The 26099-nt window shown below is 33.4% G+C and overlaps 1 protein-coding gene across 2 annotated transcripts; it reads right to left on the bottom strand.

The window, feature by feature from the left end:
• Positions 1–1238: 1238 nt before the first annotated feature.
• Positions 1239–26099, bottom strand: LOC127852177 (uncharacterized). Of its 2 annotated transcripts, none has more exons than XM_052386026.1 (19): positions 25943–26099; positions 24954–25157; positions 24574–24704; positions 23735–23969; positions 23163–23175; positions 22422–22612; positions 21202–21305; positions 20225–20298; positions 18620–18796; positions 16829–17037; positions 14093–14190; positions 13690–13806; positions 12174–12264; positions 11611–11754; positions 11377–11500; positions 7578–8272; positions 7032–7309; positions 6720–6830; positions 1239–3902 (listed from the first exon to the last, which is right to left on the bottom strand). In XM_052386026.1, exons 2-19 carry the CDS (start codon positions 25120–25122, stop codon positions 3810–3812), a joined length of 3054 nt encoding a protein of 1017 aa, XP_052241986.1. In that variant the 5' UTR covers positions 25123–25157; positions 25943–26099; the 3' UTR covers positions 1239–3809. The 2 variants fall into 2 exon arrangements, with proteins under 2 accessions (XP_052241986.1, XP_052241997.1); XM_052386037.1 differs by lacking the exon at positions 25943–26099 and adding an exon at positions 25662–25820.

The following is a 26099-nucleotide window of genomic DNA, read 5'->3' as shown; positions in this document are numbered from 1 at the left end:
GAAAGCGTACGCACATGAAAATATACGTAAAAACTATTCTTAACAACAATAACAAACCATGACTACTTTTCTTTCAGATAATGAACACAGGCACTCGGCATTAGCAACTATCCGCCCACCTCCCCCAGCTGCTACCCCCCTCCAAAACTCCCCAAATTGTCCATTAGTAATAAAAAATAACATTACAAAAAATGTGCGTCGAGTTTATTTTTTTCTTATATATATAACAAGGTATGTGACAAAGACCCTTGAATTGCTGATTTCGGCATACAAGCCCATTTCCGGAGCTCACTACTCCATCAAGTTTCAACCAATTTGCACAATTCTGATATCAAACGACGCAGAAGACTTCATACTAAATGTATAAATCGATGCATGTTCGAATAAGTCTACCGTAAAGCGGTCATCACGAAAATACATTACATTTTTTTCATAATTCGGGTGTACAGTCATTCGCATTGTAACCTCACATCGAAAACAAGCAATGCAATGAAAATAAAACAAAAGTAACACGTTCTAATATATAAATCCATTTAATTCCAATCTGTTGCGAGAATCAGCTTTTCAACTATTCAACCAATGCCTTTTACAATTGCTACGCCAGTGTCGAGTTCAAAATAGTTTTCAACAAAGCTTTACTCTCATTGGTCAATAACGGAGGTGTGACTATTCTTGTTAAATAGCGTAGCGATAGTGAAAGGCATTGGTTAATTGTTGGAAAGCTGATTCTCGCCACAGATTGGAGTTCGAGAGATATATATGTTAGTAAGAAATACATTTTTTTTTAAATTTTGATTGTATTTGTATGACATGTATAAGTACAATGCGAATGACTGTCCAACCGAAGTGTGTACGTGTGTAATGTATTTTTGTGGTAATCAGATCGATTCTAGGAAATGTTGTTGCAAGTTTGTTTTTTGATGACCGCTTTACGGTAGACTTATGCGAACATTCATCGATTTATTCATTTAGTATGAAGTCTTCTGCGTTGTTTGATACCAGACTTGTGCAAATCGGTTGAAAATTGATGGAGTAATGAGCTTCGGAAATTGGCTGGTATGCCGAAATCAGCAATTCAAGGGTCTAAGTCACATACCTTGTTATAAATATATATATAAATAAATAAATAAATATATATATAACATTTTAGTTTAAAAAACAATTTTTCGACAAACTTTTTTGTCATGTTATTTTTTGTATTACTCATGGACACTTTTGAGAGTTTGGGAGGGGGTAGCAGCTGGGGGAGGTGGGGGGGGGGGTAGTAGCTAATGCCGAGTGCCTGTGATTTGACAGTTTAGAGTATGACTACATGTGAAATTGTCTCAAACAATTTTAGTTTGGAACTAAATTCATACAATGGGTTAAAACGATAAACATACGTAATATAATTATCTACGTTTATCTTAACTTTTTTTCTATTCAAAGATGTGTTATATAAGGCTTAATAGTGAACAAAACACTGTTTTAAAGTTTAGAAACATTTTCCAATTTTATTGAAAGAAGAAGCCACATAAGGGAAAAAAATGAACAATTAAATAAACTTAAACTTTTTTGCAAATGATTTATCCTAAATGACAGATGGAACGTTACCTTCTTGTTAAGAGGTGATTAATACAATTCAATACTTCAGTCAATTTTCTAGACTCAAGCCGTATAAGTCAAATCCACCCTAGTCCGCGCTGGTTCACTAAACATACACAAATTAAATTTAACAAATACGTTTTGTATTTCACCTCTGACAAATCCCAATTCTTGGTTTTATGTTTCGCTTACAAATGATCAAATCTCGATATCGACAAAAACAAGCCTTTTAAAATTGCTCAAAACAGTGGCAATACAAAAAAAATACAATCGAAAAGTCACAGCAATTAAAACATTTGGCCAATCGAATATTATGTACACATTGTTAACATTCCCCTACCTTAATCATGATATAATACAAACAATTAAAACAGCTATTATACAACATGATTGTAAATTGTAAGCATTCCCCTACCTTAGGCATGATATAGTACACACAATTAAAACATCTATTATACAATATGTTTGGGCTACTAAACCTGAATATAACAACAGACCAACACCAACTCTTGTCAAACCAATAGAGCGAGGAAGGCTCAAAGACACCAATATTTCGGCTCTTATTTACACACGCAAGTAAGAAAAGCTAGGTTAAAATATTTACAAACGTAAACAATACAGGGCAATTTTTTGAAACAACTTTAATAAAATAAAAATTTTGAAACTATAGTTTTAATTTTCACTTAAGGAATAAAATATAGTTTCCAATTTTATAAATAAATTCATCAGAGATATTATGTCTTCTCAGGACAAGATTCAATCAAAAGACATTTCAGGACGTGTTATTACAACGATTATATATAAAAAAACATTAACAAAAGAAACAAACTACTTTTTTTTAATTGATTCAGTAGGGGTATACAATTATTCGGTCTATATGACTTTACGCAAAACAAGTTTTTACAATTCATTTATAGCTTTTTAAACCCTTGATAAATTATCTTCAACAGATCATATTAAATTTTACACACGTATCACTTTAAAGCTTACAAACAACAAATATCGGAAATGGAGTTCGTCAATTTTAACAACAACACATGGCCTGCATATGTACAAGAACAAAAACAATGTCTAAATACTGGTATATCTACTACAATGCTTAAAAGAAAATTAAACAAAACAAGAATGGAAATGGGTTCTTATAATGTCTTGCTTTGAACATAGTACTAATATTAAAGCCACCATACATTATTATTTAAACGATTATCAATACAATATTCTTCAGTCATATTAATCACTAATGTATATTAATATAAATTTCATATAATTACTTCAAGTCGTTGCACATTTCGTGCAAGTTTTGAGGAAACAATCATACGGGTATTTTAATGTAATTCTCTACAACCAATATGAGAGGAGCTATAATTGTTTGAACAATAAACAGCTATTTATTGGTCTATTTGCAAATTATATTATACTTGGTAATCATAAACGAGGCATTTATGATCAAGTGGTCAACTATATAATTATTCTGAGGAGTTGGTACATATGAAGTACCAAATCAAAAGCCGAAAATCCAAATACCGAGGATTTACAAAATGTTCTTAGAATTATAAAATTATATCAGCCAATTGTTTTTCATACGTAATTGATAAACGTAATAAAAATATCACTACTCTGCAATGACTTCTTAAATTAATGTGACCTATAGTCTTTTTATCTTATGAAGACTCGGTTAAGTTTTCATTATTTCTCTCTATCCTCTTCTCTCCTCTTTGTTATCAAATAACAACAATAGCAAATAGTGCGGTATTTACATGTACATACTATTTGGTGATTTTTTCCAACAAAGATGTCAAACATCGGACGACTATTTGAAGAGAACACGTTTCGTTTCGTTTATCGATTCTCACCGTCCCTTAATATTAAATCCATATTTCAAAATAAATAGTCAACAACATTAATTCAAACCAAGATACAGGGAAGAACAATCCACATTGAATCGAACAATCGCAAAACAGATATATTTCCCGAGTCTTTTTAACAAACATTAAAAGTTTCACATCCTAAACCAATGCCATTACAAAAAAGTTAGCTTCATAAAAGAATGTACATGTTAAGACCTGGGTATTACACATCTCCATTGCCATTGAATGTTAAATTGAATTGACATGTTAATCTCTATTAAACATCAGTTCCACATTGAATATGCACTCAATTAAAAATATAAATTTGCCCAAATGTTCAATAGGTGAACATACCCTGAACTAGTCCCGTGTGGCTTCCTAAATGCCGCCAATCTTCACAAGGCTAAGATGGACGAGAGTGAAGCTATTTGGCAGGTCAAAGAACGAAATTTCCCAACGATTCCCCTTTAACTGAAACATTTTTGTGTACGTTCTTTGTATTTATTAAGTACTCATTTGAAAGGATAGTAATATCGGCCGATACACTACTAAGCCTTGCATTTGTTCTTTTCAATTTTTCATATTTATAAAAATGAGACGAGCTATATACATGTTATTTACCCACAGGTATGCTAATTACAAATAAGCGTATGCTGTAAAATTTAGATAATGAACAGTTTTCAACAGCTATGTCCCGAATCCAGTGCTGGATGAAAGAAAAAACATGAATGTGAGGATTATCGAGCGCTAACTTTTGCTGAAATTTCACATGTATATGAACTAGAACGTGATCTACACGTTGGCGTATGTGTTATATCTGGGAAAAATCTAGGTTTTGAATATTTTGTGTTTAAATCAAAGCGCTGAAGGCACTCCAAAATGAATAAAACTTATCTTATGCAAAGGTATCAGGATGTTCCCATTTAAAACACAGAATTGTGTATATACATAAAAAGGCTTTTTGCTATATTTGTATACTACTAGAGATCCCTGGTTTAAAGGGGCCTTTTCACAGATTTATGCATGTATTGAAGTTTGTCATTAAATGCTTTACATTGATAGATGTAAACATTGGATCTAAAAAGTTTCAGTAAAAAAACTAGAATAATATTGAAGAAGTAACCCTCAACTGGTCACGCACCACTGACCCCTTTAGTGCAAGTCTATCGCTTAGAACACTCGGTCATCCGTCCTGATACAGTACACGATTAATTTTATTCTTTATATAAACAATCCGCGTAGTATCACAAAAAATATCGAACAAACAGAATTCTCCAAATTATTGAATCGTTTCGCGTTGAGAAGCTTTAAAATTTTCAGTATTTAAATCGTCAAAAGATGCATATAATGGATATTTTAGAGCATGGTTAACATTTTGTATTACTGTATCATTACTATAACGAAAATTTGCGAATCTGAAACATTCTTTTATTGTTTCAATTTGCCAAAATGTGAAAAGGCTCCTGTAAAGCTACCTTTGACAACACCGATATAAAGCTGTCAAACATTTAAAAAAATAGGTACATGGGTGCGGCAAGATTCGACCATAGACGCATTCTTTGAACGAACTTAGTGCATAACCACTTTATGATATATATCATATATGGTACTTTCCTATTTCAGGAGAAAAAGTGTGAAATTTGTTTTGCAAATAAAGTCTAAAATTGTGACACCCGGGTCTTTGCCAGGTTTGACTTCGGGAATATAATTTGACACAATTGTATAGGACCAGTTTATGGAGTTACATTCTTAATATCAAAGATATCGTTCCGTTGTATAATAATAGTGATAAACAGGATGTGAATAATTGCAGAGGGATAACATTAGTAAGTACTTTTAGGGAATTATTCACTAAGGTCATTAACAATAGGCTTAACAATAGGGCTAAATACTATCATGTCTACATAGAGGCACAGGCAGGATTCAGGCAAAATATGTGAACTGTTGATTACATGTTTGTGTTACATTGTGTCTTACATAATGTTTTAAGTGAACACAAAGCTGGTATGCCGAACTTGTTAATTTGAGCAAAGCTTTCGATTATTTGGTGAGGGATATCGTCTGGTATAAACTGTTAAAGCTATGCGTTAAAAGAAAAATGCTTCCCATCATAAAATCTATGTATACAAATGTGAAATCAAGAATAAAATTAGGTAATACAATTAATAATGAAGATTTTTTGCTTTTTAGGAGTTAGACATTGAAAATCATTATCACCAATCCTTTTGTCAATTTATTTGAACGACTTAGAAGAACATTATATGTTAAAGGGTTTTAAAGGAATATGTATTGGTATGATAAAATTATTTGTGTTGTTATATGAAGATGTCATTGTAAGTATGGCACACACTAATTAAACGTTTGTCTTTGTTAGAGGAATATTGTGATGGGTGGAAATTATGCTTAAAAACAAATAAGAATAGGTTATGGTTTTCAAAAAAGGGAAACAACTTAGGAGGGATATTAAATTATTGTACAAAGACCAAGCATTAGAAATTGTTACATCATTTACATACCTAAGACTTGTATTCACTACATGGGGATCTTCTGCAAATACCTTTGAAATACTTGCAAGTCAAGCCTCAAAGGCTGTTTTTAAGCTTAACTCATATTTAATAAATCATCAAACAATTTAAATACATACCAAATTAGAGTTGTTTGATCAGCTCGTTTGGCCAATATTAAATTATGGGTCATAAATCTGGGGCTTTACTGTGTCAATGGCAATTGGAAGAGTTTGCTTAAATTTTTGCAAAAAAAACTACTTGGCGTGAAAATTCAAACACATAATGATGGTGTATATGGGGAATTTTTGAACAACACTCTTGATGTATTCAGGAGCAATTAATGTTATACGGTATTGGTTGAAAAATGTTCAGTTAAAAGTTTATTAAGTATGTAAAGTGTATTAATAGCCACATCTGTGAGTATTTAATAAAAAGACTAAATAAACATTCTTGGGCAAAATCTGTTGGTAATCTGTTGCAAACCTTAGGCTTTCAATATGCACAAGGTGTGGGTGATGAATACTGTTTTCTATCCTAGATAAAGTCTAGATTAAATGATACATTTATCCAAATTAGGATGTCATAACTTAATGATTCTTCAAGATCAATAAGTTACAGGCAGTTTTATAAATTTGAATTGGAACCTCACACCCACTCACACTTACCCAAGCACGGAGACACACAAACACACATTAGCACGTTTTGCACAGATGATCACCACCCTATAGTTTTAATTAATTCAACGTAAATGAATTTTACATAAATGCAAATGCATACGTACCTGCTCCTCTTTTGTTTGATGAATGATCATATCTAGAATACTTAAATAGTCTGCATTTTGAATCTTGTCGATTTGGTCCTTATATTTCTTTATGTCAGTCAAATGTTGGTCCTATACAAATAAATAGCAACGTTTTTCATCAAATAGACCAAATGTCAAGACAATAAATAATATAAAAACGTGTACATGTCAAATTGTGATATATATGTGGTAATGTGTTTAAAGAAACACAGTAGCATTTCACAGCAAATTTCCGTTCGTATACTAATTTTTGTTGAACAATTGTCATTTTTGTATAAGGACTAAACAAACCTTCATAGCACACTTCTGTAGTGCAGCCTGGTGTGCGTTCCTGATTTCTGGGACACCCTTCAGTAACCGCCCCACAGGTTTGCCCACGTTTATGCTGTACAATGGACGAGCCGTGCATCGCAAAATCCGTTTTGAGGTCCAGGCTAGTAACAGTTTCTCTATAGTGTCTACCTCTTGAATGTGCTTGGACCTCGGTCCAGTATTGATTTCTATACTCAATGTATCAGCAACTTTAGTTATGATGCTGCTGTTATCTGATATCATGTCACACACATGCTCTAAATGAAACACAAGAACATTTTTGTCTTGAGACACAACACGCATCTAAATATGCGCATATAATATAGAAACACATACATTAACCAGATAAACTGAATAATGTTCTAAAAGCCTTGGTAGACCAAAGAGTATATTTTACATCAAACATTTATGGATTGTTTCACATAATAAAGTATAAACAAAAGCTCCTTTTAAGGAATTGTTTTAATCAACAAACAGAGACAAAACATGGTCTCAAATAAATAATAAACCAGAAACAAAACTTACTAATAACCTCCGCAGCCCCGATTGACTTTAGTTGATCAAAAGTGTTGAACTCAGACGGAAGCACACGCATGCTCAGAGTTTCTTTTTTTCCGGGGTACAGTATTGTGAATTCGAACTGCACTTTAAAATTACAATTATATGCGAGGACAGTGTCTTGCAATGAAATGTTGTCTGCATTCATAAACGGCATGTCCAATTTCAATTCTCCATTTTTAAAATGTTCGTTCAGATAATCCCACAAAGTATCCAGGGTAATAAAACTGTCTTGTAGAATATCGCTGCATTCACATTTTGGAACGTTGCAGCCTTTTCCATTAGCGGTCGCTGTGAATGCCTGAATAACATACTGTAAGAACGGACTGCCAGTGTTTGTGTCTGCTTTGGCCTCAACTGTTGGAGCAGTGGCATTGATCTGAATTAGCTTTAAGTCTTTCAAGTTAATTTTGTCTGGATAACAGCAGTCCAGAAAGACTATCACTTTGTCAAAATTGGCCTTCTTTTTCTTCAACTTATTGAGTTTATCACTTAATTCATTTAACGGATAGAACTCATCTTTGCCTAGTTGAAGTCCACGACCCCCATCGTCATTGTGTCCAGAGTATACGAACATAACGGTTTCAATGTTATTTTTAAAAAGTGTTGCAATCGCCCGATCAATTTGTTCTTTATTTTCACAGATAATAACATTTTCGGAACTGAAAAGTAATTACATTAAATATTTAAATTCCAACATAAATGCTTAAATTAACCATCGTTCTTTGCATAAAAGAAATTTTAACTATTTGAGATTAAATCAAATGCAGACAAATGAGATTTCTTTAGGTTAAATACACATCACAGTTTGACGAACCAATTTTAAGTAAGTTTATCAAAGCACAATCGTAAAACAACTCAAAACGCAAGACGTGTCATATTCTTGTGTTGAAGCAAAACAAAATTTGCTTTAATTATCAACTTATAACATCGTTGAAAATGCAAGAAAACATCGATTTCAACAAGAAAACAAAAATAAAAAAAACTAAAACTTTTCTTCATTATATTGCTCTTTATGGCTCATTCCAGCCACCTACAAAAATATGGTATTACAAATTAAACATCTTATTATTAAAATGTTTAATCATTTATAACACTGTATCGCTGAACTTGCCATTACCAAAACGTTTGAAATCGCAGTCGATCTATGTGCTCAATTTGAATAACTTATTTCGTAATACAAGACTAAATCAACTTCATATGACTTCATGTTGACGCATTGAGTTTTTTCTATATAAAGGCATGTATGTTAATCGGGACTTGCGTGTATCTTGTTATGTGAAATATGTACCATAAAATACGGTATATATCCTTTCTGCCAGCCGACTAACCACATACGTTCACTAATCATAGCTTTTAGTCCCATACATGTGTTACTGGAGAGGACTATATTATTTCCCACGGTCCGTCCATGGACAAAAGGCTTTATAAGGATTATGCATTTAAATCAAGGAGGCTACGGTTACAGAAATATCTGATAGCTCGATAATGGATCTTGTGCAAACAAAACATACTTCAGCAAAGTTGATGATACTCGGAATATGAATTGAAGGCCATATGTTTTTTAATACAAAATATATTTCTTTCTTGTTTGTGATACCAAAATGTGGTTTCTAGAGTAACAGAAATAATTAATAACTATTCAAAGACTATTCAGTTTATCAGTATGTGGGAAACATTAATGTCGAAAGCGTTTGTTGGTGCATTAAATTTGGGAGCTGAAAGAGGTTTGAGGCAACGCGGCTAGCTAGTTCGCAAGATTGCATTATCAATTTGGCCTGGTAACCTGGACTTCGCACCAATTTGCACTATGGTGAAATTGAAATAAAGCAAATGATAACCTTTTGAATGAATGGTAGATTGTGTTGTTTTTATGCCCCCGGTAGGGTGGCATATAGCATTTGAACTGTTTGTCCGTCTGTCCGTCCGAAAACTTTAACATTGGTCATAACTTTTGCAATATTGAAGATAGCAGCCTGATATTCTGCATGCAAGTGTATCTCATGGAGCTGCACATTTTGAGTGTTGAAAGGTCAAGGTCATCCTTAAAGGTCAAAGGTCAAAAAACAAATCCAAGAGAGGTAACAAGCTTTAAAGGGAGATAATTTCTTTTTATCATTTGGCAGGTACAGATCATTTTTACAAGGCAAGTTATATTTGTTATTATATCACTTTAAAAATATTACTTTGTAAAAATTATCTGTACCTGCCAAATGATATAAAATATAAAAAAAATAAAAGCGGCGCAGTAGAGGGCATTGTGTTTCTGACGAACACCTCTCTTGTTATCTTTTATTTTAATTAAGTGTTCGACCTTAACTGTCTAAACTTCAAGCACAACTTTTCCCGAGATGTCATTGGTGAACTATTACCTTTGAAACGTTGTCAAATGTTTTGTCGAATAGCTATAATCAAATATTGTATCATGTTGCGAGATGGTTGGGCTGCAAAAGCGGTCTCTGTGTTCACTTCGATAATCTTCGAAAATGTCGATTAATTATCGATAATATGTTAATAGGTTGCCTAATTGTTTAACCTTCCATGAGCCACTTTTGAACTATTTGCGCAAATATAAACCCTTAGAAACAGGGTTTTGTTTTGTTCTACTGAAGCGGACACAGGCTCTTTATTTTTTTTAAAGCCCTAGTGTGTTTCATCTAAATAATAATCTATTTAAGCTCATTCGAAAAAAATATCGCGAAAGACCTGGACAATAACTTTGGCTAGATTTGTGAAAAATAAATCTATGTAATATATAATTCACTATAATCACTTTTCAATATAAAACAAAAAGCTCACCCATTTTTAATTCTTTTAAAACAAAATGTCATATAAACTCCAGACAATCACATAATCTATAAACTGACCGCCGATATATTGGCTATCACGTCACCCAATGCCATTACGATACTAAAGACGCGTGCAGATTACAGCTTATCCATAGTGAACACCCGCTTCTTTCGAATAAACAGCATTTTATGAATTCGCACAGTTGGATTGGACACAAGTGAAATATGCAACAAAGTTCGGGATGTATCACATCGTTAATCGATAAAACTTAAATAAGAAATTTAATTATAAAATATGTGTCGCTTTAAAAACATTATGTGACAACACGTTATATTTAAGGCCGAGTTAGTTTTTTAAGCAAACTTTAAGTAATGTCTTTGCCTAATTCATTTCTAAATGGAATGTTATTTTTCAATGATAAATATAAAGGTTATATCAATATCTCAAGTCTGAAGTAACTTTGTGATTTTAGCGAAAATAGTGCAGGAGATATTTATTGCGAAACGTTGAAAGATTTAAGGTCGAGGTAGATTATTTTATTAAAAAGTAAATGTCTGCCTTTGTTTAAATCTGTATTATTTCTTTATACATACCGTACTAATAAAGTCCCGGAGATACTCAGTAGAAAGTTTTGTAAGATTCAATACTTTTTTAATGAATGGTACAAATCTTTGTTTGTCTAAACATGTTCTGTTTCGTTATGAATATTTTAGAGGTAGGATAAAAAACTATAGACAAAATGAAGTTAGGTTTTGATTTTAACCTAAACTGGTGCAGAAACATTTTTAGCGAATCTTTGTAAGATTTCTGCGACGCTAACTTTTTAATTAAAGCAATATTGTATTAGTTAGAAGTATTAGTACGGTCACATACATGTACGCACGACAAAATGTGTGATTGTTTAAACCGCCCCATTTGTCCCTCATCATTGCTGGATGAAGGGCATAGAGAAAAGAGAGCGAGAAAAAATGCTTACCTCATGCACATTGCGGGCAGTACCTTTGATGTAATAACTTTTTCAAATTGTGTTATGTCCTTCTTAAAAACTTCTTTGTTTTCACCATCATACCCATGTACTAAAATGGCACCCCAATCGGCGTCTATCAAATAAAAGCTATGTTTAAAAACAAATTCTCGACTTGGGCACCTGTATGGTTTAAACTTTCAATAATTCATCAGCATTTCATCTAGAAATAATAAACATTCTTACTTATGAAAGGTTTTATTGTCTCCCCACATGTATGACACTTGATTGGATTGATGTATGAATTTCTCATGCATGAGCAACACGTGCTGATTCTGTTTGAACATAACGTTTGCTCTTTGGACCCTATATCATGCCCATCAAAACCAACTGAAAAACACACAATAATATGCATGCTAAAACATATGTATGATTTCGAGCTGTTTTAATGAGTCTATGTCGTTAGAACAATTTATAAAAGCCATTTTGTTTGTATGTGTTTTATTAAATTATATTTTATAAAATAATAGTACAAAGATTTACTACGTGGCTTGAATGGGCTTCCATATAAATTTTTATTTTTAAATCGTTACGAACTAGTGTACAGTAACAATGTTTCGTTGTAGTGTCGGATACGTTATTGTTTAAAACAAATGTTTCATGACGATAAACGAAGTACTGGTTATATGAAAAACAACACAATTTAAGTCGTAAATGGTGTAAATGTTTGCACAGTAAATTAAAACACATGTTCATTTTAAACTTTCTTATAAAATCATGGTTGGTTTCACGAGTGCAATTATAAGTACCTGTTATTGGTTCATTCACCAAGCATATCTCGCAACAATCATCAAGCCCTTCGTCGTCCCATACAGTAACAGAGCTTGTTCGGCAGATTTTCTAGCAATAAAGTGTACACTTATTATGCAGTATTCAATAAAAGGCTGTAATTATATTTAGGTACCTAAGATTGTGTAGGTCCCTGACATATTCTATGCTTATTTTGTGTTAATAGTTTTGGCAGGAAAGGTAATTGACCAACGGTCTTTAAATAATATGGCAATTTATAAAGAACTGCATTAAATAGTGTGTTCAGTCCGTTTTAATTATACATCATGACAAGATTACATGGTTAATTGATGTTTGTTTTCGTGTCGGTGCAATTGGCAGATTCTTAATACGCCAGTATATGCACTTGAACGAATCAGTTTGACCAATCAATCGATATAGTTATGCAACGATACATGTATATAAGAAAACATATCTGAGCTACTGAAACAAGAAGGAGTTAACCCATAGGAGAGACGCTAGATGATTATTATTAGGATCCCAGAGTGGTGGTGTCCTATCCGGATGGATTTGGGCGGATTTCGCCATGTCTTGGAAACGTTATTAGTAACTAATTACATGGACTTAGAAATATTGCATTAACAACTAATTTAAAGAATTATATGGACCTGGAAATATTAGGTTAAGAACTGAATAAACAGCAAAGAACTATTCATTGAGTTTATTTGTGTATGTGTTATTACGGTACCATATAAATATTTGCAAAACTCTTCTTACGTTTTAATTCGGTAATTCTACAGGCGCATTAACATTGGGCACCGCACTGAAGTCCAGCGTTCTTTTATTGATGACATCTAGCCCTAATATGAAGGTATTATTGAACGAGATTTGTTTTTAATTTGTTTTTATTCTTTTTTTAATTTCTTAAATAATATTTGAAGTTTATCTTTCTTTTAAAATGAATTTGTTTGGTGTTTTTTTGTGAGTGTGTAAATGCTAAAATCGTGTAATAACTTTATGATGACATGAGAGATCTATGGGTGTTTTCAACATGCTGTAAACAGAGACCGTTATACAAAATAGCTCGCTGGGCTACAACATGATTCAATATTTCGCCGATGGGATAAATTTGTGTTATTTGTTTAGGTGATTTTCCTATGAAAGCTGAAGGCCATTACAGTATTTTAAAGGGACCGTCAACCGCGATTGTCGAAAACAGAAAAGTTGTAAAATACCGTATTTTTTGTACAATTATTGGTTTATATTGATTAAAATACCACGACTGGTATATATTTTCTGTTTTCGTCAATCGCGGTTGACGGTCCCTTTTAAAGGCTGTAACAATTGTAAAAAATACGGTATTTTAGAACTTTTCTTTTTTCGTCAAAAAAGGTTGACGGTCCCTTTAACATTTAATTCGTTTATTATATAATACTTTAATTGCGTGCAGGGTATGCTCCTGGACTCAGTTTGGCCAAGTCGCAACATATGTATTTTGAGAGCTGTATTTATTTGAGCCGACATAAGAAATCATACCTTCAACTTGTTCATTATTTTTTCCGACGTGATAGAGCTCTTTGGTGCAGTGTCAGTACACAGGACTGCTATTGCAGCAACGTTTTCAACAATACTTTGTGATTTCCATACTGCTTTCTGATAACGAACATAAAGAATGTTATGGCATTCACTTGATACAGTGTTTTATGTAAATAAACCATGTTTTGCATACATTATTGCGATGTGTGGTATATTAAAATTATATTATTACTGTCTGTATTCGTATTTTAGTCATTCTATAGTAAATCATTGACACAAGAAGGTGTAAATTATGTGTTCCTGAAGCCATTCAAGTTATAACAATTATGGAGACATCTTGACATCAGCTGATTTATTATTGTTATTTTACACACGTATAAAAATGTATGAACTGAAATGATACCTGATAACGTTTGACTATGAGTGTTTTATGCCAATGCCGCAGTTCTAAACCTTCCTCGTTGGCAAACGGAGTTTGACCAGTAATCAACTCAATTATAACTGAAGATTAAAAAGCGGGTAGATACAGAGTTATCGCGAACATTGCATTGCCATTCATCATCAACACACTAATATTTTATTATATGAGTATATTATATATTTTCTTCAGAGTTTTGGATCTAGAGTGTCATTCGTCATTTATGTGTTGTGTTTAATTGTTTATGTTAAAAAATGAGTTCGTTGCATTTATAAATCCAGAAATATTACGAAACAATAACTAAATAAATGTTACGCATACATGACTTCTTGTTTACCAGATTTATAACCCAGATATATTAGGTATAAATTACAGATCTTGATATTATTGCAATTGAGGACTTAGCAAAATTTGTTTTGAGACACGATCAACGTTGGCTACCGTTCAATGAGATAAATTAGCCATAACAACAACGTACTCGTGTACGTACTAGAAAATAAACAAGAGCACCGCCTAGCGGGTGCAAACCACTCATCTATTTTTCTGTTTAAAAGTGAAGGGACCTATCTCAATCAATACTTCAATCAAAAAGGAAGGAGGGGTGGGGGTGGAGAGGGATGTTTAGTGTGGGGGTGTGGTCATTTATTACATTATCTTCCGAAAATAAGAAAAAAAAAATGAAAAAGAAATTTTAGGGGTGGGGATTCTTGGTTGGGATTTTTGGATGGTCTTTCAAAAATAAAATAATAAAAATAAATATTTCTGGTTATTCAACCATGTTTTTAAAAATATGTGGGGGTCGGGGGTCAGGGGGTTGATAGGGGTGGGGGTATAATGTGAGAGTGTGGTCATTTATTAGATGATCTTTCAACAATAAGAAAAAAATGGAGATTTTTTTTATTTATTTGAGGGGGAGGGGGGGGGGGAATATGGGTAAGGGCGTGGGGGTTGCTTTGAGGTATGTCAGGTAAGTGTTGTTTTTTTCAAAGTATGAATCAAATCTGATCATACATAAAGAAGTTATGACAATTTTAGCCAACTTTAATAATTTACCTTGAGTCAAGGTCATTTAAAGGTCAAGTTCAAATTCAACTTGCCAGGTACAGTACCCTCATGATAGAATGAAAGTATATGAAGTTTGAAAGCAAAAGCCTTGATACTTAAGAAGTAAAGAGGATCAAAACACAATATTTTACCAAATATTCAAAGTTACTAAGTCAAAAAAGGGCCATATTTCCGTCAAAATGCCAACCAGAGTTATTCAATTTGTTCTGTACCATCCCCTTATGATGTTTAGCGAGAGATCCAAGTCTGAAAGCAATAGGTAAATACTTTAGGAGTAGATAGGACCATAACACAAAACTTAACCAAATTTTCAATTTTCCAAGTATAAAAAGGGCACATAATGCTGTCAAAATACCAACCAGAGTTACATAACTTTGCCTGCTCAATCCCCTTATGAATTTTAGTAAATGTTGCAAGTATGAAAGCAATAGGTTTGATACTTAATGAATAAAGTAGACCTAAACACACAACTTAACCATATTTTCAATTTTTTAAGTATTAAAAGGGCACATAATTCTGTCAAAATGCGAATCAGAGTTATCGAACTATGCCTGCCCAGTTCCCTTATAATAGTTAGTAAGTGTACCGTCTTTAAATGCAATAGGTATGATACTTTATGAGAAAAGAGGTCCTAAACACAAAACTAAACCGGACGCCGACACAGACGCCGACGCTCAGATGATGACAATAGCTCTTTTATTTTCAAAAATGGATGAGCTAATAAGAACATGTATTGGGCTCCAGTTAAAGCATGTCTTTTCTTTGAAACGCTAATTGGTCGCGTGGTGTAAATGAAGAGCTTGTGGCAAGGATTAACAACAAGTGTGTTAATATATGGTATCATGAAGCTGTAAATTTTATTCTACACAAGAAACATGGTAATGCCACAAATCAATATTTGTAAATACTTCACTAATTAATTTCCTTTAATTAAATAAGTATATAAGCTAAGCATGTATATTAGTTCATAGCATTTAATTAAAACTATACGGCTAATCAAACTTAAAAAACATTCTTTATTTTAGTAACAGAGACCTCAAATTTGATCTGATTGGCCCTGAAAATAACCATTATATAGAAGAGTATGTAAGCTACTCAGTTGTAATATATTACGTAGACTCATGTTATATTAAAATTAATCGATGCAAAATTAAGTTGTTCCGACACAACTGTTATGACACTTTCGTTACAGGTTCCTTGACCATAACCCGACATGCCCTAAATGCAATCTCAAAGCGTATTTTCATATAAGATACCGACGCAAAAACTACAAGTGCGATGTTGCAATCCAAAGACAAATAAGTAAGTATAGGCTGCTTTTATCATTTAAGTCACAGTAACATTAGCCTTCAAAGGAATGGTCGTTGCCTCTAATACATTATCAAGCTAGGTTTCAATGCACGATATCTAAACATACATCAAAGTTCGACAAGAAGTACTAATATTATTTCCTGAAAACCACCTGTTTAACACCACCCTAGGACCAGCCCTATTCCCAATCAAAGGACAAGCATTGTCAGTGTTTAAATGTGTTAAAAAGATAAGCAAACATTGTCCACGCATATTTTTTAAAGGCCATTATTTATTCGAACATGAATAATAAGAAATCTTACTTTATTTATTAATTAAGTAGAGGCTTGAACACAAAATACTTGCCCACTCCGAAGTTCTGATAATCGTGTTGTTTCGTAAGCGTTTTCTGTTCCCCAGGAAAATATCCGGGTGTTCCAACAGCCACATCAGTCTTTAGACATTCTTCGCCTTCACTCAGTTCTCTAGCTAAGCCGAAATCGATCAACCGCGCATTGAAATTTGCATCCAAAACAATATTTTTGGATTTAATGTCCATATGCAATATTGTTCCCCTGTATATATAAACAATATTTGAATAAAGGAAGTTGATGGAATATCTAAAAATAACTTTTATTCGTTCATCCAAAGCTAACAAGATACTTAAATCAGAATAAATGTTTAATATCTGTGTCTATAAAGGGACATACTTCATATTTCATAACTAAACAATACTATTGCCAAGCAATTTATGTCCCCTCCCGGCTCCACCATTGTCCGAATTGTTTTTTAAATGTGTTGCCATAGCAACCAGAATATTTGACTTAGAAACAATAAGAAATGACGTGCATAATGTCCATATTGCCATCTTTCCATGATTTAAGTTTCATGAAAAACTATGAAGAAGTTATCACAGGATCCAGAAAAGTGTGACAGACAGACAGACGCACAGAGCGCAAACCATAAGTCCCCTCCGGTGAAACCGGTAGGGTACAATAAGAAGCGGACATCGTCGTTCAACTTCAAGACATAATGTGGTCTTAAGGGCATGAAGCTTAGCTGGTAGAGCGCTGGATAAAAATTCGATCCCCGGTCTGGTCACATTACTTGTGTGCGCATTAGGCATGAAAACCTTTTTAAACCAGTGTTCGCTTGCCTATGATTCCAGTGATTCAAGTGAGGCAGTTTATGGCATACGTATGCGCTGTTAGTAAAGGCCAACCAGTTAAGCCAGGAAAAGTGTGAGTTGGTTAACAGACTTCAGTGAATCAGATGTGACTGACAAAAGATAGTAATACCACGCCATTATACTTTTAAGTTATGACCTTGACTTATAGGTGGTGTAAATCGAATTAGGCAACACGTTACATTACAAATCTTGAAAGTGTATAGTAAAATCTTGAGCTAATCAGAACCGAAAAAGGTTCATTAATATGACCCTTAAGTAGGAAATGGATCTTAAGCTTATTTGAAAAGCATATTAGTTTTGCTCTTCTCCAATATCTAACACTGAACAATATTTTATAAACCGCCTTCTATTGGCATGCAAGGGAAAGATCGGATACAAAATAGATACTTGAATATTCGACATTGACCTTGAGTTAACACAAATCACGTATTTCTTCACTTTGTGTGATGGTTGAACTGTGTTAACAAACATCATTTTAAAGGCATATGTGATATGTAGCAAATACGAATTAAAGGCTGGAATATTTTACCTTCAACTGTGGCCCTGAATATCAGCCTGTATAATTCACAAATGACTAGAAATAGTATATTATCTCAATCACATTACCCTTGAGCAAAGGTTCACTACGTCTATCATCAATATAGGGACTTAAGTGGGAAATAAAATTGATTTTTTGACCTTCGTGATTTTGACTTTGAGCTCACGTGGCTTACTCAGTCCGAATATAAATTGTCGCAATGGCATAAACATTTGCCAATATACTGGAAGCATGTATGAACGGACTTCTCTTTGCGTCGGGAATATCAATATTTGTTTTAGTTTGCGTATCATAGGCATCATGTTGTGCAGGTGGTAAAGATGTCGCCAATTCAATGACAAAATGGGCAAGTTATTTGCATTTCTCACACCAACGGCTGAAACTGACCGCAAACGGCCAAAGTCTGTTAAGGTGAGCTTACTGAACTCACCTGAATATGTTGCCAGTATGCATGAAATCTATTGCACTAGAGACTTGGTACATAATTTTTAATCTGATGTCCCAGCTCAGAATGATTTGCTCAGTGTCTTCTAAATTTTCTTTGTTTTTGTGTATGGCTTGATATAAGTCCCCTTTTTCAAAATATGGTGATATAAAGTAGTATGTTCTGGAAAAGAATGTGGTTAAGATTATAAATGAATAGTGAAAGATTATGTTCAAAAAATGTATTATGTTAGGTAATAGCAGAATCAATAAAAACTTATCCGATTAAACCGATTAAAATTGTTATGCCACATGAGGTTTTAAAAAACTTAGTAAAGTATTCAATGATGTTTTTTCATACGTAAGTACGTCGTTTCACTAACCATCTATATAGTCAACCTCCACTTTGTGGTAAATACAGAATTCTCATTTTGCAAGAATCCGAAACCACAGAACCCGGGAAGTGTTAAATTGATCCACTCATGAGAGGTAACGTTTAAGATCGAATTTAAACAACATTCACAGAAATTAGTAAATTAATTTATTCTTCTTTTTTAACAAACCGAATCATTCAGCTGAATTATTTTACCAGGCCTTGCCCCACCAACACCATGCTTAAGATATGTATGAATGAAGTGCCGTAAAATATTTCAAAGTGTTGGCTGGTTATTGAGCGTTAACGTATTTCATAAAAAGGTAAAAGCGAAAGTTAGGCCCTGGATGAAGGTATTAACATGCTAGGTTCAATTCATCTCGAGATCACACTAAAAACTTATCATCCTTAAGTTCGACTGCGAGGTTTAAGTTTAATGCTGTATGCTTTCGTATTGCTTTTGGCGTCATTTTCTAAATATGCAAACCCGAACAAAGTATCGTTTGAGGGATTCTACAAACTAACTTGAATCATAACAGCTGTATCAGGTCTCATTGTTATTAATACGCTTCACATTTTTTTATTTACGATTAATTTACTTCCGACTGCGCCGACTATTCCTATATACAATAACCCAGTCGCTCAGACTACACAGTTTCCTCAAAGATATCTGATTCGTTGTAACCCATATCTTTGTTTTTTGAAGAGATGGTGGCAATTATACGAGATCCTATTTGATGATCAGTACGTTTCCTTGACTGCTCACCAAACAATTGGCCAATCCCAAATGAGGAGGGTTTTTTGGTAAGATATATAATTGTCACATTTGATTGATGTGTTTAAGCATAGTTTACTTCCATCAAAATAAAAGACATCATGACCTTGAATTCAACTAAGATAGCTCATACGCGATCCATATGGCGGAGTGACATTAAGATATCTACATGAGCTTTATTTTCTTTCTGCTGTTTTCTTGGACGAAAATTGTTTCTGTCATTTAAAAAATAATTACATTCACTTCGACTCAGCTAGTATACAATTTCAAAGGAATTCACAAAGTAAGGTATGTGTACATAACTTATATTAGAATATTTCAATTTGTTTTAAATAATTCTAAACACAATTCGCCATGACACTATTCACAAGCTAAAATAATAGTTCAATAAACTAAACAGAAATCTATTGATCACCAATAGCTTTGACATATTAACACGAGAGACAAAGCAAGATGAAACTTACTCATTGCTATGGTCATCGTAATATCCCAGCAGTGGAACTATACCAAAATGCATTAATCGCGCCGCAATTTTTTCCTTAAATAATGGAGAACAAATGTTAAAATTGTCACAAAGCCAGGTTTTCAATTAAAAAAAGTCTGATAAAAGGTGACAATTCAAAATGTGCATTGTTACCCCCCTTCTTTCAAATTCAATATATTTTTGCTTGTGGCAACCTTGATTTCAATTTAGAAAAAAGTCTGAAAAGAGAAACAACTCCAAATATGCACTGTAACATGTCCATACATGTAGTATCCCCAATTGTTTCAAAATAAATCTATTTTGTCGTGGTGACCATGACCTTTGAGATATCGACGTAATTCTTTCGCGAGACACACTGTCCAATGATGGTGAACAAACGTGCCAAATGATTTTAAAATCTCACAAAAAACGACCCGGACAAGCTCATTTATGGCCATTATTGACCTTTGAACTCAAAGTGTGACCTTGACCTTGGTGATATCGACGTAGTTCTTTCAGGCAACACACCTACCAATGATGGTGAACAAATGTGCCAAATGATTTTAAAATCTCACTATGAACGACAAAGTTATGGCCCGAACAAGCTTGTTCCGCCAGCCCGCCAGAAACCTGCCCGCCCACCGGCCCGCCCGCCCGAACCCGCCCGCCGACATTCGCCAATCTAATAAACAGTTTTTCCTTTGGAAAACCTGGTTAACAAAAACTAGTTATAATTTCAAGTTTTAGTAATGGAAGCATATTTGCTATAACAAGCAAATTAGATCACGCATGCCACAGTTAAACTCGACATACTAACTAAAATTGAAATACAATTTGATTTAAACAGGATAATTTCTCACAAATAAGTAGTTACTTATCTGCACTGTTTTATTCATTATAAAATCATTTGCAAATGCAAATTAATACATATATGCAAGTAGAATGCAATACCACCGAACTGTGCAAAAAAAAACTTACGTTTGTTATTATTCCTAATTTTTGCGTAGTATTTCCTGTTTGCTTCTTTAAATTAATTTCTTTGATGACAACTCTTAATTCAAATCCCGGAACCTCCTCTTTTGCTGCAAAATATCAAACGATTGCATTACGAAAGGCTTTAAACATAAAGTAATGCTTTGCCATATCGTATTTATTGTAGTGTTTAATACTTGCTTCTATAGAACAACACAGATTAACTAAATGAATGAATTTATATCCCCAACATACCGCTTAAAAAAACTATTATTTGGGGCATTTATAATACGTGATTTATTTTAGCTATCAGTAACATTGTGAAATATACTCGTTATATTCTTAACAATAAAATCGACTGTTCATTTGTCACAGCAGTAACAATACTTGTTTTTATAACGTTCAACGGACGTATGCCCACTTGTGTGTTAAATGCTGTCTTTATTAAATGGATTATGTAGTTTTGAGGTTTTTACGATATTGATTATCAAACCACAGCTATATTTCCGAAGTGATTTGATTTGAAATGTCATATGTATCAACTACTCGATGTGTAAATAAGCGAGGAGGAGACATTTTCACGCAAAGTGATACAATTATTAATGAAATATTATCTGATTACATGTATTTCACAAATAGCTTTTCCTGTCATGTCTGTGACATTGTTTTGCAAGGCAGGAGTCATGTTTGTGACAAAACTCAAGTTAATGTTTCTTTAAATTTAACACAAATAATGATTTGCATCACTGATGATATGTGAATTAATTCTGTCTCGACCGATGTTAAAATAGTGTCCAGGATGTCTCCAAAGTCGGGATCGATATCTGAGTTCCAAGTCAAGTAACTAACCATCTTGATCCTTTTTTATTTTAGACATGTTCATAACATTTCGAGCAACACATTGTAATGCCGTCTTTTCAAATGAGCATTTTTAAATATACAATCGAAGAAGAAGAGGAAATATTTGAGTCACGATGTCGGTCGGTCAGTTCGATGGTCCATATACAATATTGTGAAGTGAACCACTTTCACATTTCTTAAGCGATTTTATTTTAACTTTAAATATATCATTACCTAGTGATCCCCAGCTGATCCATATATTTAAGAGTAATTTGTATACGAACACATCCATTCTCATAAAGTGGTGCGGAAAATGTATACATGTTTCTGACAAAGCTCTAGTAATAAATATTTAAGGTTGTGATGCTGATCTATTCCATACTTACATATGTACACTTTACCGAATCCTCCACTGAGTAATTCCTGGTAGTCACTGACATCCGGACGTTTCAATTCTTCAATCATGTCGTTTGTGAGCTCAATGAGTCTCCCGTCATGTAGGTCCTTCCTTATTGTCTTGGTTATCACTGTATCACGCCTCAGAACGTTAAACGCACTTTCCCCAGCATTCTGTGATCTAATAGACAACACATACTTCATTAATGAAATAAAAGTATAAATTATGTAACGAAGGGCGAAGATAACCATATATCGCGTACGTGAGGTATCTTGAAAAAAATAAATGTGGTTTCAAACAATGAATGATAATAGATTATATTACATAAATTAAATAACAACAACGTTTCATTTAACAGTGTGACCTAGGTAAAGACATTCATTGGACATTTAACTCTAGACGAACAACCAACAAGCAAAGAAACAGAGCAACTAACATTGCCCATTTAGTTAACACATCTTGAATGTGAGTTCATAATAAATGGAATATTTGTTCCGAGCAAAACTTTAAGCAATATTATTTCAATAATATCCATCATCAATAAATGGATAATGGTTCAGGTCAGAATTTCGTACCGATAGTCAAACACTGAGTTAACCACGCACTCGGTATTGATATTTTAGAAGTGCAGATTGAACAAAAGAAAATATTATTCAACTTAACATCATCTCCGTCTATCTTAAAACATGAAAACTGAATATTCATATTAGGAAATATTCTTTTTCCCTACCTTCCGTCTCCGCCTGTTTTTCCGTCAGATATGAAAAATATAGAATGTTTTTATATAGCAAATTTTATATGGTCAATCATATAAATAAATACGCCAAAAACAGTAATGTTTTTTTCGAGAATCCTTAAAAGTTCATATGAGCCTCGCTCTGGGAAAACTGGACTTAATGCATGTGCGTTATGTGTCATCCGAGATAAGACTGTGCAGTCCGCGTAGGCTAACCAAGGAGAACTTATTTCGACCTAACTAAATTTGTGTATGTAAAGAAGAGAACTTATCATAGCATCGTATCACGAATAAGTTTCATGATAATTTAATTAAACATAGGCACGTGGAGTTAAAGGCTAAAACTGATATTATTATAAGCATATATCTTTAATACTCGTTCATATATTAATGGTGTGTATATATGATTACAAACAGCTAACGTAGGTGCGTATAAAACTTTATATATAAATATTGTATTTTTAAACAACACATAAACTTTTCCTTTTGCAACATAGCATTCCATTGTTTACACGTTCTTTGCAAATTGAAAGAGATAGGTCATGGATATCCAGGCAGAAGATTACCTAACTCTCTGGCACGTCTCATCTCTTCGTCCATTAGACACTGGTGCTCCATTTCGATCTGACGATACTCTTCAATCTCCACTATCAACTCTCTCTCCTTTTCCTCCAAATCCTTCACCAAGTCATCTTGTTGGGAATCTTTGAGACATTTCTTGAACTCAAGGTATACCGTTTTGTCACTTTGACTGACTTTACTGACAAGAATGCGGTTTTGGATTGCATCCGTTAGGAGTTCCTAAATGAAGTATTATTAGAACTTGCAAAGACAATTGAACTTAAGAAACATCCTTCGTCGAGCATATTGTATTAATCAGCAACTGTCTGTTTGCATTTCCAACAACTAATTACTTCTCCAAAAACACGAACATCATTGCATATTTTATTCTTTATTAATGCTTTATTTTAAACGGACAATGGTTTATAAATTTGAACAACTACAAACAACAACTTATGCAGCACCAAATGCTTTCTATTTCTCGTGATTCCATATGATCTATCTGCAGTTATATACCCGCATACCACCAACTCATAAAAAGTGATGCAATGATTCTCGCTGAAAACTCGCGTTCAGATCCTAGATGCGACCTGAATCGTGCGCTTTACTGCGATTCATCACTTTATTCACCAATGTCAAGATACATTTTTAAAATTATATACGATAGACATAGTAATGCTAGGGACATTTTTTAATGCAATCACAAGGCCCTGTCATAATCTATTAAAAAAAGAAAATAACTCCTTAAAAATAACGCATTCACTAAATCTTGACAATATGCGCTGTTCGTGTTGCTCTTTTCACTCTTGACAAACTTACCTCTGTGTGTTCGTTTCAACATTACCTTAAGGTCGTAATGGTCTTCGTCCGACAGAAATCCAGCTACCTTAAACCCATCCAGCACCACTTCCGGTTTCATGTCTGCAATCACCTTTTGGTGGGCCCTGGTGAGCGCACGACGACATACTTCGTCGGCTTAAACGAATACTTACTTTGCATAATATAATAAAACTACATGACACGAATAATGCAATCAATAGTAGTATAATAAACTCGCCTACTGAGTTTTCTACCTAAAGTACACGTTTCCTTTCTCAATACTATGTTGTAATGTGTATGCGGAAGAAAATCCACATTGAAATTAAATCGAGTAAATAAGTAGCAAAGTATACGAATCATTTCCTATTAAAAATACCCAGAAATGTTATTATTGCAAACACTCACTTAATTTGTCTTCAGTCGATACATCTGTCGCTTCTTCTGTCGGTCTTTCGCTAGTTTCTTCTCTGGTTTCTTCTCTGGTTTCTTCTCTGGTTTCTACTCTGGTTTCTACTCTGGTTTCTACTCTGGTTTCTTCTGGCAATCCATCTAGATCTTCCACACTACTCATCATCTTTAGTGTTTTCTTGTTGAATTTAATCCGTTAAACTGAATAAATAAAGTACACAGGTCGATATAAGAACATTTATTTGGATCAATAATGTGATCAATCTAGGTATATGCAGTTAGTAAATACATGCACGATGTTTTAAAACAAAGAAAGAAGTATATAAACGATTGTGTGTAATTAAGACGAATGGAATATCTTTTTCAACAGTCTGCTAAAGGCACTTGTGATGCCCATTATATCCGTACAAAATAGCATGAACATATTAATAACAATTAACTATATATAATTAGTCTCCGTTGACCGCAGAATATAAACAACACAATAAGGAAATCGAAAGTAAGACATTCCTTTTCGATTGAAAACGCTTATAAAATAATTATATTCTGTAACACGTGGCAGTTATTTAGCTATTTGCCTTTATACAAGACGGATGATAAAAGGTTCACACAAATACATAAAATACGAGTTACACATTCCCAGAATATAAACAACTATTCAGCGAAATCGAAAGTAGGACGTTTTTTTCGAATGAAAACACTTACAAAAATATACATAATCAATTTATTTGCAGATACCAACATGTCCCAATTATATTTTGCTTCTGTCGCAATGTATTTTTTTTTTAAATAGCACCCCTTGGATAATTAATAATAATGGCTTTCTTCTCTTTTTATTTAGTACAATATACATTATTAAGTTATAGAAAACGAAAGCGAAAGTAGCGCGTAAGGCAAATCTTGCTGTGTAATTGATTAGTTTATTAAAAAATTATACCTAAATACTTATAATAAAACCGTTAATATTGAGGTCTTGAACAACAAACCTGTTTGTTCTAGTTATCCAACATATTCACATATGCTTTTTGCAATACATTATTGATGGCATGTTTAAAATGCAGTACGTTAAATGTGCCGTGTGCAAAATTGTGTCGTGTGAAAATAGCTCTCACAAAAAGTATTACGTGATACATCGACTATCTC

The sequence above is a fragment of the Dreissena polymorpha genome, chromosome 1 (genome assembly GCF_020536995.1).
Source record: "Dreissena polymorpha isolate Duluth1 chromosome 1, UMN_Dpol_1.0, whole genome shotgun sequence".
In the NCBI taxonomy this organism is placed as follows: Eukaryota; Metazoa; Mollusca; class Bivalvia; order Myida; family Dreissenidae; genus Dreissena; species Dreissena polymorpha.
This window is presented reverse-complemented; position numbering and strand designations above follow the sequence as displayed.

What these genes read in the sequence shown, in the direction of transcription:
- LOC127852177 (XM_052386026.1), bottom strand. Translation starts at nt 25,122, where the DNA reads ATGATGAGTAGTGTGGAAGATCTAGATGGATTGCCAGAAGAAACCAGA. An exon ending in ATCGACTGAAGACAAATTAA is followed by an intron (nt 24,705 to 24,953) that starts GTGAGTGTTTGC and finishes TATTCGTTTAAG; the next exon opens with CCGACGAAGTATGTCGTCGT. An exon ending in GACAATAAAACCTTTCATAA is followed by an intron (nt 11,501 to 11,610) that starts GTAAGAATGTTT and finishes TTTATTTGATAG; the next exon opens with ACGCCGATTGGGGTGCCATT.